Here is a 12,578-nt window from a genome sequence, read left to right as displayed (position 1 = left end):
ATAAATTTCGCATAATCAAAACAATAATGAAAATTAATCACTTTAGCTGAGGAGTTGAAATATGAATAGATCTAATAGTTTTAATAAATGAGGGTGTCATACACTTTTTATAAGTGAAAAAAATTGTTTCTCCCAGAACTCATCTATCATTGTATAAGATAGAAACTGAATATTTGGAGAGTTCTGAAAGATTTGGAAATTTCACATTCCCACGTGGGAAATGTATTTATTGTTACTAGCTAACACTACATATGACAATTAAACAAAAGTGACGCAAAAGTTATGATTAAATTTAACAGAGGTTATCACGCATCTCTATCAACAAAAAATTCTTCTAAGGAACAAAACCTTAAGATGTAAGTAAAGACAGCCAGAGTCGGTGACGAGGTCCCTGACTACGGACAGGCATTTGCACATGTGGTTAAAAATTCTACCAGTATTGCAGGCGATACAAATCCATGTACATTTGAAACAATACGAATACTGATTAAAGAATGCTTGCAGCTAATTTGCATCAACGCGTGGTGTGCCATTTCAGTAACAAGCCTCACGACAGAAACATTTATGTAAAAACAATAAACGAAAAACCAAATATGATGTACAGCAACAAACAACTACCACCGAATTACTGGCTTCTGACTTGGGACAGACACACACAGAATTAGACAAGGTTAAATATGTAGGGCAGGGAGGGGGCGCCCAACCCTCCCCATACCTTCGACAGCTAGTGGTGTAACAGCACAACATACAACGAACAAACTGAAAAACCTAGACTCGTCAGATCGACACATGATCGTTGTCCTGCAAAACATAAGTTCTGTTTGCTTGCTAAAATCATTTTTTAATAGCTGCTCCATTTTATGTGAAAACCACCACAGTTGTAGAGAAAATGGTAGCATATCCGTTGAAATTCCCAAAAGCAATTAAATTCAATAAATACGACAACATGATATTTTTTTCTTTTTTTTTATAAAAGGCCATTTTTACGAAAGTCTATTAGGGTCACAAAAAAAATATTTATCGCGTAATTACGAGAAAACTATCGCGTAATTACGAGATAATTATCGCGTAATTACGAGATAATCCTTTTTTATCACGTCATTACGAGATAATCATTTTTATCTCGTAATAACGAGATATTTATCGCGAAATTACGAGAAAACTATCGCGTAATTACGAGATAATTATCGCGTAATTACGAGATAACTATCACGTAATTATGAGATAATGATCTCGTAATTACGAGATCATCATCGCGTAATTACGAGAAAACTATCGCGTAATTACGAGATAAGAAGTTTTTTATCTTGTAATTACGAGATAATTATCGCGTAATTACGAGAAAACTATCGCGTAATTACGAGATAATCATTTTTTTATCTCGTAATTACTAGATAATCATTTTTATACGCCCGTTTACGGGACGTATTATGGTATACCTTTGTCCGTCTGTCCGTCTGTCCGTCCGTCGTCAACATGTCGGACATTAATTCAAAAACCCCTTAACTAATTTGCATAAAACATTGGTGAATTGTTAATGTCTATTGACGTGAGCTCCCTTTCGTTTTTTATAAATTTGAGATTTTACGTTTCCGAGTTATGGGGTTTTATTCATAAAAAAGGGAGATTTTCCAGTTTTCGGACAAAAAATAAAAAATGTTTTCAGCAGTTCTTATAAAACTTTGGTGAATTGTTTATATCTATTGATATAAGCTCTGTTTAGAATTTTATAAATTTTTCATTTATCATTTCTGAGTTATTGGGTTTTATTCATTAAAAAAGGGGTGATTTTCCAGTTTTCGGACAATAACTCAAAAATGCTGTCAGCAATTCTCATGCAACTTTAGTGAATAGTTTATATCTATTGATGTAAGCTCCCTTTACATTTTCATAAATTTCTAATATGACATTGAGAATTAATTGAACTTTATTTGTTTATAGTCTGACAACAGATTTACTAAGTATTGCGCAACAGCACAGTGTATTGCACAACAGCAATAAATCTTTAATTGAATATAAATTCAATTCATATAACCAATTTCAAGTTCTTTGACTACATTTATTCAGAAACCTATAATATGTCAAATATTTAATTACAATCCAAATTCAAACCTGTATCAAGCTTGAATATTGTGTCCATTTTTGCCCCAACTGTTCAGGGTTGGACCTCTGCGGGCGTATCCAGCTGCGCTCAGCGAATCAGTTTATTTTATCTCGTAATTACGCGAGAGTTTTCTCGTAATTACGAGATAAAAAAAATGATAATCTCGTAATAACGAGACTGTTTTCTCGTAATTACGCGTTAATTATTTCGTAATTACGAGATAAAAAACTTCTTATCTCGTAATTACGCGATAGTTTTCTAGTAATTACGCGATGATTATCTCGTAATTACGAGATAGTTTTCTCGTAATTACGCGATAGTTTTCTCGTAATTACGCGATAATTATCTCGTAATTACGAGTTAAAAAATGATTATCTCGTAATTACGCGATAGTTTTCTCGTAATAACTCGATAATTTTCTCGTAATTACGCGATAAATAATTTTTTTTGTGTGACCCTAATAAGCTTTTGTACATTTTAGTATCACAAATGATGAATTATCCTTATTTGCATCTAATAAAATAACATTTTGTGCCGATTTTGTCTGAATGTAAATTACTAATATAATATATAGTATACTTGATTTTTATATTGTTGAGACATATATTCGAAGTCGGCAGTATTTTTGATTGGTTATAAGTGAATGTAAGGTCCTCAAACACTATTGTCCACAAGTCATTTTCAATATACTCCATTTCAAAGCAATAATAAGATTTGAGAAGAAGTTATTGAGGTTCATTAAATATATATAGATGTTTTGCACATTTATACATTATTCAAGAAACACGCACTTTGGTATTTATAAATAAGAAGATTTGGTATGAGTGCCAATGAGACAACTCTCCATCCAAGTCCAAATGTATAAAAAGTAAACAATTATAGGTCAAAGTACGGCCTTCAACACGGAGCATCGGCTCACACCGAACAGCAAGCTATAAAGGGCCCCAAAATGACTAGTGTTAAACAATTTAAACAGGAAAACTAACGGTCTAATCTATATAAAAAACGAGAAACGAGAAACACCTAAAACCACACCAACAAACGACAACCACTGAACAACAGGCTCCTACTTTGGACAGGTGCATAAAAATGCGGAGGGTTTAAACGTTTGCATGATTTAATTTGATATTAAATTTCCAGTTTATCAAACATAAAAAAAAACCATGAGATTCTCAAACACAACTAGTCGAAGTAAACATAACAAGGATACAGAAATCATAAAAAATATTGGAGAGTACAACAAATCACAACAACAACCAACATCTGACTCTTCGAGAAAACAATCAAGTGCTTGTGTTGTTTGTTGTTTTGTCTTTGTGTGAACGTCTGGCCTAATTTATAACAAAACAATTTACGAAAAACAAATATGACAGACATGAACCAACAACAACCACTGATCTACAGGCTCCTGACTTGGGACAGGCACATACTGGATGTGGCGGGGTTAAACATGTTTGAAGGCGCCAACCCTCCCCCTAACCTTGGACAGTGGTGTTAAAAGTAAAATAAGAAAAATACCGAACTCCAAGGAAAATTCAAAGTCCCTTATCAAATGGCAAAACCAAAAGCTCAAACACATCAAACGAATGGAAAACAACTGTCATATTCCTGACTTGGTACAGGTAACAGTACAATAAGTACGGTTAAACACAAACCTTCCCATTGCCTATCTAGCCAATATGTCCTAAATGTAAAATATTAAATAAGATACCTGTTCAGCTACCAACAGCATGACCACTAACTTGAGCAAGGAAATAAAATACAGAACATAATTTGGTAATGAGCTCGTTACTACGGGACGCTATGTAAGGTAGCCAAGCTCTTAGATATTACTTGTAGCTCACGAAAACCAAAAAAAAAATCATTTTGCATTTTTTTATGAAGATAATTTATTTTTCTAGAAGCTGCACCACTGTAGTAGATCTGAAATAGCAAACGAACATTGGAGTGTTGGTAACACTTTTTATCAAAAATATAACATTCGATACATTTCTTCAATTTGTGATAACTTAAAGTGGTAAGCTTTATGCAGGTGTCCGTTTTATGTTCTTCCATTTCAAAATACATGTAATCTGGACTTATTGAAATTTGGTTGGGATTTCCAATATTCAATGACAAATTAGCTTAATTTCCAGCTTCAAAGAGACGAACTTTGTTTAAAAACCCGAAATCAAATTTCAGGAGAAAGTATTTAATTTGAAAGTTCTTCTAGATCAAACATGAACCACAGAGCACAACAGACCACATCATCCACCGACAACCAATTCCTAAGAAAAGCATTTCACGTTTTATGCCTCTATAATATCGATCCCACTTAAAACGACTAAACCTTTTCTTTATGATACTACACAAAAATTCGCTGTAAAGATAATAGACTTCTGTAGAATTAATTTAAGAATCAATGTGTATAATGTATTAGTATCCCTTAGATTTGGCACGGGTTAGTAGATCAGGATCACAGAAAATAAGTTCACTATTGTATAACTTGTGCTTATAGCCAGATATTGTGTGTTTGTGTTGTAATTAATCTGTCTCGCACACTGATGTGAAGGTAATACTTCTTATAACGCACCAAGTACTTTTACGATTAGAAAACTTGGGTAATACAATGGGTGGACTCATGATGTGATTCAATGTTACTATTTCTGATGTTTTCACACTATTTGGGTTATACTTTTGTTTTATCAAGATAACAGGCAATTTTGGTTTGTGCTATAGTTCGTGGAAAATGCAGTACTGTGAAATTTCTGAATTCGAAAACGTAATAAGTTTCTTTATATAGTGTTAGTTTAAACATATTTTATTGCTCATAAACTAAACTAACGGATGAGACACAAGCTCTAACCCAGAGAGTGTTCCAAATGCCCTAACTATCTGCATGGGAACTAACTGGATCTCTTACTACAGGATCAAAGATACTTGAAATTAAATTCATAATATAATTAACAGACTATTATATCCACGTCATTTGCACACTGCATGGTGGATAGTTGTTTCATTGGCAATCATACTTTTATATTACCGACTAAAAGTTTGAAACGATTGCGTGTAAAGCAGTAATGTGAATTAATTTATGTTTCCTGACAAAAATAGTTTTAACAAACATTTGGCGTTTCATATATTCGATGTACGAAGTTGGTAGAACTAGTCTATCTTGAATGAATAATAAAAAAAAATGGCCCGCCATTTCACAGTTAGATAAAGAGAAAAAAAAAGAAAACATTTAATTCAATGACCTACGGAGAACGTGCCAAACATCGGAGAGTTCGATTTGCATAGGCGAAAGTTAGTTATCACTAGCTATAATAATTCCACTTGTAAAATGAAACTAACTTCGGCAAGTATTCACATATAATGCGGTGAAACAGTTCTTAAGCTTGTTATTGACCCCTTGTTTGTATTATCTTTTAGAATTCGACTAGCGGGAGAAAATCAGAAATTTCTTTATTAGATATAAGAAGATGTGGTATGAGTAATCTATTAGAATTTTGGCTTATTTAAAAGTTTTTATTGATTCCAAGTAATGCTTAGAGTTGAAATCATTATCGTTTACGTTTGCATGTCATGACTGCAATGCTGTCGTGATGCAAGTGCAGGTTCAGCTTCATCAACTTAATTACCAAAAGATTCCGAAAACAGCAACCTGGGTACGCTTTTAACATTGGGGTGAATTTAACCTGTGTACCTTAAGCAGCTTTAATTTCATCATAGGTACTTTTCCTTACATAAAACGTACCCAGCGTACCCAGGGTATATTCTTTAAGTACCCATAGTGTAAATTCAGCTTCATCAACCCATAGTTCGGTGAAAATAAATATAAACATACATAAATTGTGTCATATTACCTTATTAGTGCACTTAACTTATTACTTACAGGTAACATTTTGAAGGCAGTTCAATTTATCAGGTTACTTAAATAAACTCATAATAGATACAAGGATTGTACTTTTGTACGCCAGACGCGCGTTTCGTCTACAAAAGACGCAGTGACGCTCGAATAAAAAAAAGTTAAAAAAAGGCCAAATAAAGTACGAAGTACACTTTGCAAGTTTGCATTGCAACTTAACTTCTAAGACCCCAAAACGTTTTTGCAAGCGTTCTTTTATGTGCAAATTGGCATTCAGGCTCCAGAAATATAAGAGAAATAACCTAATGTATAGTCCCACATTTATGACGTAACCGTGCATTAATGCAGACGCCTCCAAAAATGCATAAGTCTTTCTGCAGATATAAAGAAATCCAAGTGGTCATATTTATATATTCAAGTCAACATTGGCGATATGGTCACTACCGTGTAACTAAGTGTGGTTGTCGATTAGTTAATATTTCACACCATAAAGCAAGACTTAATGTTTTCCCTAGTTTTTAGCGATCACATCACTGATTGACGAATTCAAACCCGTCAGAATCCAATCCCCTCCAGCTCCAATCCTCTCTTTCCTAAGTTGTTTCGGCCCACACTATTATTGTAGTATTTTCGCATGTCTGCTGTTGGTTGAATTACGTGAATACATCTTAAAAAAATGATAACAAGACAGGGAAAAACAGACTCAGATAACTACGGTTTGGTGCAAAAAAATATTATAATTATTGAGAACAAGTCTTGAAGACAAGAGAACAATGTACTTTTTTTATACATATGTCCCGACCACAAATCTGGATGTGACATATAGTGTTACCCTTGTCCGTACGTACGTCACACTTTGGTTAAGTTCTTGGTTTAGGTCCATGTATATATCGGAGAGAAGACATGGTATAGTAATGGTACTTCACCTGTGGAAGCATCTTGGGTAGTCACTAGTGTTCCACGGTCCAATAACTTTCAGGTCACTTCGACCTATAACATTTCATGCTTCACTGACTCTGGTTAAATTCTTGGTTAAGGTCCATATCTCGGAAAGTACAATTTACGGGAGGGACATCTGTTGTCTTGAAGACACATTTTCTAGGTTTTTTTTATGTCCCGACCACGAATGTGGATGTGACATATAGTGTTACCCTTATCCGTACGTACGTACGTCACACTTTGGTTAAGTTCTTGGTTTAGGTCCATATCTCAGGGAGTATACATGGTATAGTAATGGTACTTAACCTGTGGAAGCGTCTAAGGTAGTGTTCCACGGTCCAGTAACTTTTAGGTCACTTTGACCTACATTTCATGCTTCATTGACTCTGGTTAAGTTGTTGGTTTATATCTCGGAAAGTACAATCTACGGGAGGTACACCTGTGGTCTTACAGACACATTTTCTAGTTTATTCATTTTTTTCATTCCGTGACATCATCAGAGGGTGAACATATCCAATGACCATCTGACACCTGTCAACCGACCCTGGCCCTATTTTTATGGTTTTGTTGTTGTTGTTAGGTCTTTTTTTCAATTACTTTACATGGTAGTCAATGATATTTGGTGTATTAAATCATCCAAAGGTGAACATTTCGATATGACACCTGTCACCTGACCCTGACCTCATATTCATAGTCCACTGACCATGTTTGTTTCTTGTGGATTGGTCTGTTTCTTAATAACTATACATTCTAGGTCAATGATATTTGGTATATGCAATCTTTGGAAGGTGTACATATCTGTATGACACCTGTCACCTGTTCCTGACCTCATATTCATGATCTACTGACCAGGTTTATTTTTTGTGCTTAGTCTGGTTTTCATTTGCTACATGTATTCATGGTAGGTCAATGATATTTGGTCTATGAATTCATCCAAAGGTGACCATGTTTGTCTGACACCTGTCACCTGATGTATATTTCTGGTCAAGATATTGGTGCCGTGTATATTATGGACAATGATAAGTTCAATGAACTGAACATTCATACACACACAGAACATGTTTCTGTCGAAGAAGAATTAAATGAAATCGAAAACGTCTTTGAAGCAGAGCTTGTTGTCTGTGATAATACAAAGACACGTAGTGGAAGAAGAATTGGAACTCCTAAGTATCTTTGGGACTATTATTGATCATTATTAAAGTATATGTCTGGAATGTGTAACTTTACTCCCCTCAAAAGGTTAAGGACCACATTCGTTTGAAATTGTTTTTTTTTTTCAGCAGCAACAGTAGACATTTTTTTTTTCGAATTGTAACAAAATTCTGCATACCAATGAACTCTTTGGACCATACGCTATCGGTACACATACATTTACGAATGTATTAAAAGGGGAAAGAAGAAAATGCCTGGGTACTAATATAAGGCTCGTAAGGTAACAGTTTTTGCCCAATTCAAATTTGACACGTTTTTTTTGTGTTTTCAAAACTGATGTAGGGTTGATAACAAAAACTTGACCTATACTTCCCTGGCAATTATTACTTTTCATGGACACCAAGAAAACTGTTCATTTGTATTTAGTTCACATGCAAAATATGTATATAAATAAGATGTAATGTCTTATCTCTGTAAATATGTTTGTAGTTAATATGAGATTACAATGCAGTTCAATTCATATTTGGTGTTATAAATGGTATGTGCACCCATGTGTGATCATGTGATCATTGCTGTGTATCATTATATGATGCTATATGTCTATTGTCATCCGTCCGTACAACTCACTTTAAGCACTAGTCCATCAGAACAAAATACGACAAGTATACTGTGGGGTCTATACTTAGTGAGTGTCTGGAAGTCCTTTCATATTCAGTATATGCAATCACTTCAAACATTACATCCTTGTTGTTTCTGATTCAATGACCAGTTGACAGAACTCTTTTCTTTAGAAACTAAGTACATATAAGAATCACCCTATCTGTCTATCAATGTATCTATTTTAAGCGCATCTCCTCCTGAACAACTGGATGGATATTGATGAAATATTTACACGAGAAAGTTCTAAATGTTAAAGGGGAGATACTCGTTACTTTAATATATGGCTTTACTAATCTAAGTGAAACTCTTCCTGAATGTTTTATGGATTTTAATGAAAGGTATGTCGGAAAAGGTAAGGGAGAGAGAAAAGGGATGGAGAAGGGAGAAGGGGGCGGGAGAAGGGAGAAGAGGGGTGGGAGCAGGGAGAAACTTACCCCCCTGTCCAGCCCCTCATTATTAATATTTAGTTTGTGCATATACTAGTAATAGTATGACTCTATGGTTTTGATAATCTAGATTTTTTATATATTTTCAATAAGTGTATACGCTACCGACTTTAAACTAATATGTTTTAATATATTCTCACAACTTGGTTTCAGTTAACTATAAATATAAGCTTTGTGTTGTTAGACCATGAATGTAAAGTTTTTACATTTGAATAGACGTGAGTATACATTTTCCTTCATTCTGTGTTCCATATTAAAGGTTATTTTAGGAAAAAGTATAAAAACATACGAAAATGTGCTAATGCACATTACAAAAACAGAAAATACTTTTCAGGTCACTTTTGGTCATATAGCGCTTCACGTGTTTCGGTACTTGTACATCCTTGGCTTACAAATATTAGGATTTGAGCATGATTTGTTACATACCTTTCTTAAATTGTACGTTTAATCAGGTCTGGCAAATTAAGAAAAAGCGCTTCAGACGAATAAAATTATAAAGTGTTATTTTCATTTATTAAAGTGCTGGGTTGATACCGCTGCTGGTGGACTATAATAAGTCTCCGAGGTTATCATATGCTCAGTAGTCAATGCTTCGGTACTGACATAATTTATAACTTACCTTTTTAAAAATGCCCGTTTACAATTTATAAATTATTAAGAAATTAAAGTTCCAGCTCCCTAAGCCAAAGTTGACCATAGATTGATGTGGCTTTGATTGCAGGATTCCTTTTGGTCATATAACCTTTCACTTGTTTCTGTACTTATACATCCTTGGCTTTCAAATATTAACTTTGAACGTTCTTGATGAAGGTTAATCTGGAAAAGCGCTTCTATTCGGACGCAATGAATTATAAAGTGTTATTTTCATTTACTAAGATAACTTTCTTTTAAAGCTACAGTTTTTGTACTCACTACACGTTCTAAATCGACGTTTGTCTACCCTGAAATCAAGATACCAGTTAGATCTAAATCAACACGTTCTAAATCGACGTTTGTCTAGCCTGAAATCAAGATACCAGTTAGATCTAAATCAACACGTTCTAAATCGACGTTTGTCTACCCTGAAATCAAGATACCAGTTAGATCTAAATCAACACGTTCTAAATCGACGTTTGTCTACCCTGAAATCAAGATACCAGTTAGATCTAAATCAAGAATCAGAAGTATTATAGTTTAATTAACATCACAGTGACATAATTTTATCAAAGTAAGACACAGTCAATTCAACAGTGCATACAAATTCATGGCAATTCACGGTTTCTGATAAAACCATTAGGAACTGACAATATAATTAAACAGGCGGAACAAAGGTTGATTGAAATTGATCAGTCAAGAAATGTACATAAAACATCGACATTTACTTACCATAATTTATATTTCCGAAAGCAAGATTGATATTTCCGAACTGATTTACGATACAACTTATTTGTAATTTTACCTTTTAAACAGAGCTTTTCTAAAAATTATTTTACGAAAAGATTTCCTGAAGTCTTGATTAAATATGGTGTAGATAATTGGATTCAACGCCGAGTTACAATATCCTGCCCAAAAAGCTATCGTAAATATAATTTCCGGTATACAAAAATCACACAGGGATGTCACAATATATATAATGAAAAAAGGAAACCAACAAAATATGAACGCAGCCATAACAAGACCGAGTACAATTGTAGCTCGCCTTTCACGAGCTTTAGACAATTTCCGCTTTTGTTTTTCAATGTTATATAAATCTGGAATTTCGCTGATGGAGTTTTTTACAACTGGAGTATTATATGTCCCTATTGTGCAGTGTTTTCTTTTTTCCTGTGATTCATCTTCATCATAGGCACTTGATGATGAGAGAAAGCTATCTTCTGTACTAGCAATAGTTTTAGTTATATTATTAGTTATTACCTTCACTATGTTTGCAGACGTAGGGGTTTGTAAAAGTTGTTTCTGTTCCATTACTACCTCGTGACCACAAATGTCTGTTTGTTGAGGTATTCCAGTAACGGGAACAGTTAAACGATCAGATCGCTTCTGTGTGCTTTTAGTTTTATTGAGTAGTGAGGTACTTTCTTCAACAACTCCAACACTAACACTTGATGTGTTGTTGGAAAGCTGCAACTGTTTGCGATATACAGGCCACGTGCTCTCGTCTTCTGAAGGTACAGATCTTCTTTCAGATTCTTCGCAATATAGCGTATTTTCTTTCAAAGGCGTGTCATTCAATTTTGACTTATCGCTCCGTTTTGCATTCTGATCATCCTTTCTTGCAGTTTTATTCCTACGCCCACGTCGAGCTCGTTGCTTTGCAGCTTGGTAAATTTTAAAGTAAACAAAGACCATAATCACTGCTGGAATATAAAACGAACCCATACATGATGATATAACATATCCTATTTCAGAACTCAGTAAGCACAGCGGATATTCAGAGGCTGGAAGTGGATTTTTCCACCCTATCAATGGTGGCACACATACTATTGCCGACAACACCCAGACGGCAGTTATCATTAAAGCTGCCCTCTTTGGTGTTCTTTGTCTGGAATACTGGAGGGCGCGTGTAATAGACCAGTACCTATCTAAACTTATTAAGCATATACTTAGAATCGAAGCAGTACACAACAACACATCAATAGCTTTCCACAGGTCACACCAAACTGGTCCAAAATACCAATACCGCATGAGTTCATTTGCCAGAGAAAACGGCATGATTACCAAGCCAAGTGATAAATCAGCAACTGCTAATGATGCTATGAACCAGTTCTGAATTGTCTTCAGTTGTCTATCTGTTGCAATGGCAACAACTACAAGTAAGTTTCCAAAAACGATTATTATCATAAATATGCTGACAAGTATAGCAATCAAGATTGTATGTGGTAGAGAATATCCAGGTGGAATATTAGCAGAGAATGAATTCTGAGGTGAGTCATTAGATAAGTTAGCTGTAGCTTCAGAGATACCAACCATTTCTCCCATCAAACTCATTGTAAGGCAACCGGGTCAAGCGTAACTATATCAGAATGGATCTGCCTCATTCTTAACCGGTTAATTACTCTATGTCAACTTTTACTCGATCTTGTAGAAATACAACTGGGGAATAATTCATTTAGGTTGTATATTAGTTGTTGGCCTGACGGATTTCTATTATCAATCACTTTGTTTGCTGAATCATTATCAAAATGCTTTCTCCATAATCATAAAACGATTCCTAAATTCGATGCTCTCATTCTACAAGAAATCTGAAATGAAATTAAGTAAATCAAACGCATTAACCAAATATGATTGAATATTTGTCAAAATTTACTGTTTGACGACATGACTATATTAAATTGATAATGTTAAAATCGATTTCAAGCTTTTTACATTTTTCATTTTAATATATCGAAACTGTATGAAGTAAAATAAATGATAAGCATACACAGGGTATGACAAAAAGTGGAAAATCACA

General features: G+C 34.4%; 1 protein-coding gene across 1 annotated transcript; it reads right to left on the bottom strand.

Annotated features, from left to right (window-relative positions):
• Nucleotides 1-10,429: 10,429 nt before the first annotated feature.
• On the bottom strand, nucleotides 10,430-12,155 carry LOC127733142 (alpha-2A adrenergic receptor-like). The gene is made up of 2 exons (XM_052242471.1): nucleotides 11,203-12,155; nucleotides 10,430-11,001 (listed from the first exon to the last, which is right to left on the bottom strand). The coding sequence occupies exons 1-2, from the start codon at nucleotides 12,113-12,115 to the stop codon at nucleotides 10,583-10,585; spliced, it is 1,332 nt and encodes a 443-aa protein (XP_052098431.1). The 5' UTR covers nucleotides 12,116-12,155; the 3' UTR covers nucleotides 10,430-10,582.
• Between the last annotated feature and the right edge of the window lie 423 nt (nucleotides 12,156-12,578).

Source organism: Mytilus californianus, unplaced genomic scaffold (assembly GCF_021869535.1).
Source record: "Mytilus californianus isolate M0D057914Y unplaced genomic scaffold, xbMytCali1.0.p SCAF_3, whole genome shotgun sequence".
In the NCBI taxonomy this organism is placed as follows: domain Eukaryota; kingdom Metazoa; phylum Mollusca; class Bivalvia; order Mytilida; family Mytilidae; genus Mytilus; species Mytilus californianus.
The sequence above is the reverse complement of the archived record's forward strand: the minus strand, read 5'-3'. Positions and strand labels throughout refer to the sequence as shown.

What these genes read in the sequence shown, in the direction of transcription:
- LOC127733142 (XM_052242471.1), bottom strand. Translation starts at nt 12,115, where the DNA reads ATGAGTTTGATGGGAGAAATGGTTGGTATCTCTGAAGCTACAGCTAAC. An exon ending in TGTTGGAGTTGTTGAAGAAA is followed by an intron (nt 11,002 to 11,202) that starts GTACCTCACTAC and finishes TTGCTAGTACAG; the next exon opens with AAGATAGCTTTCTCTCATCA.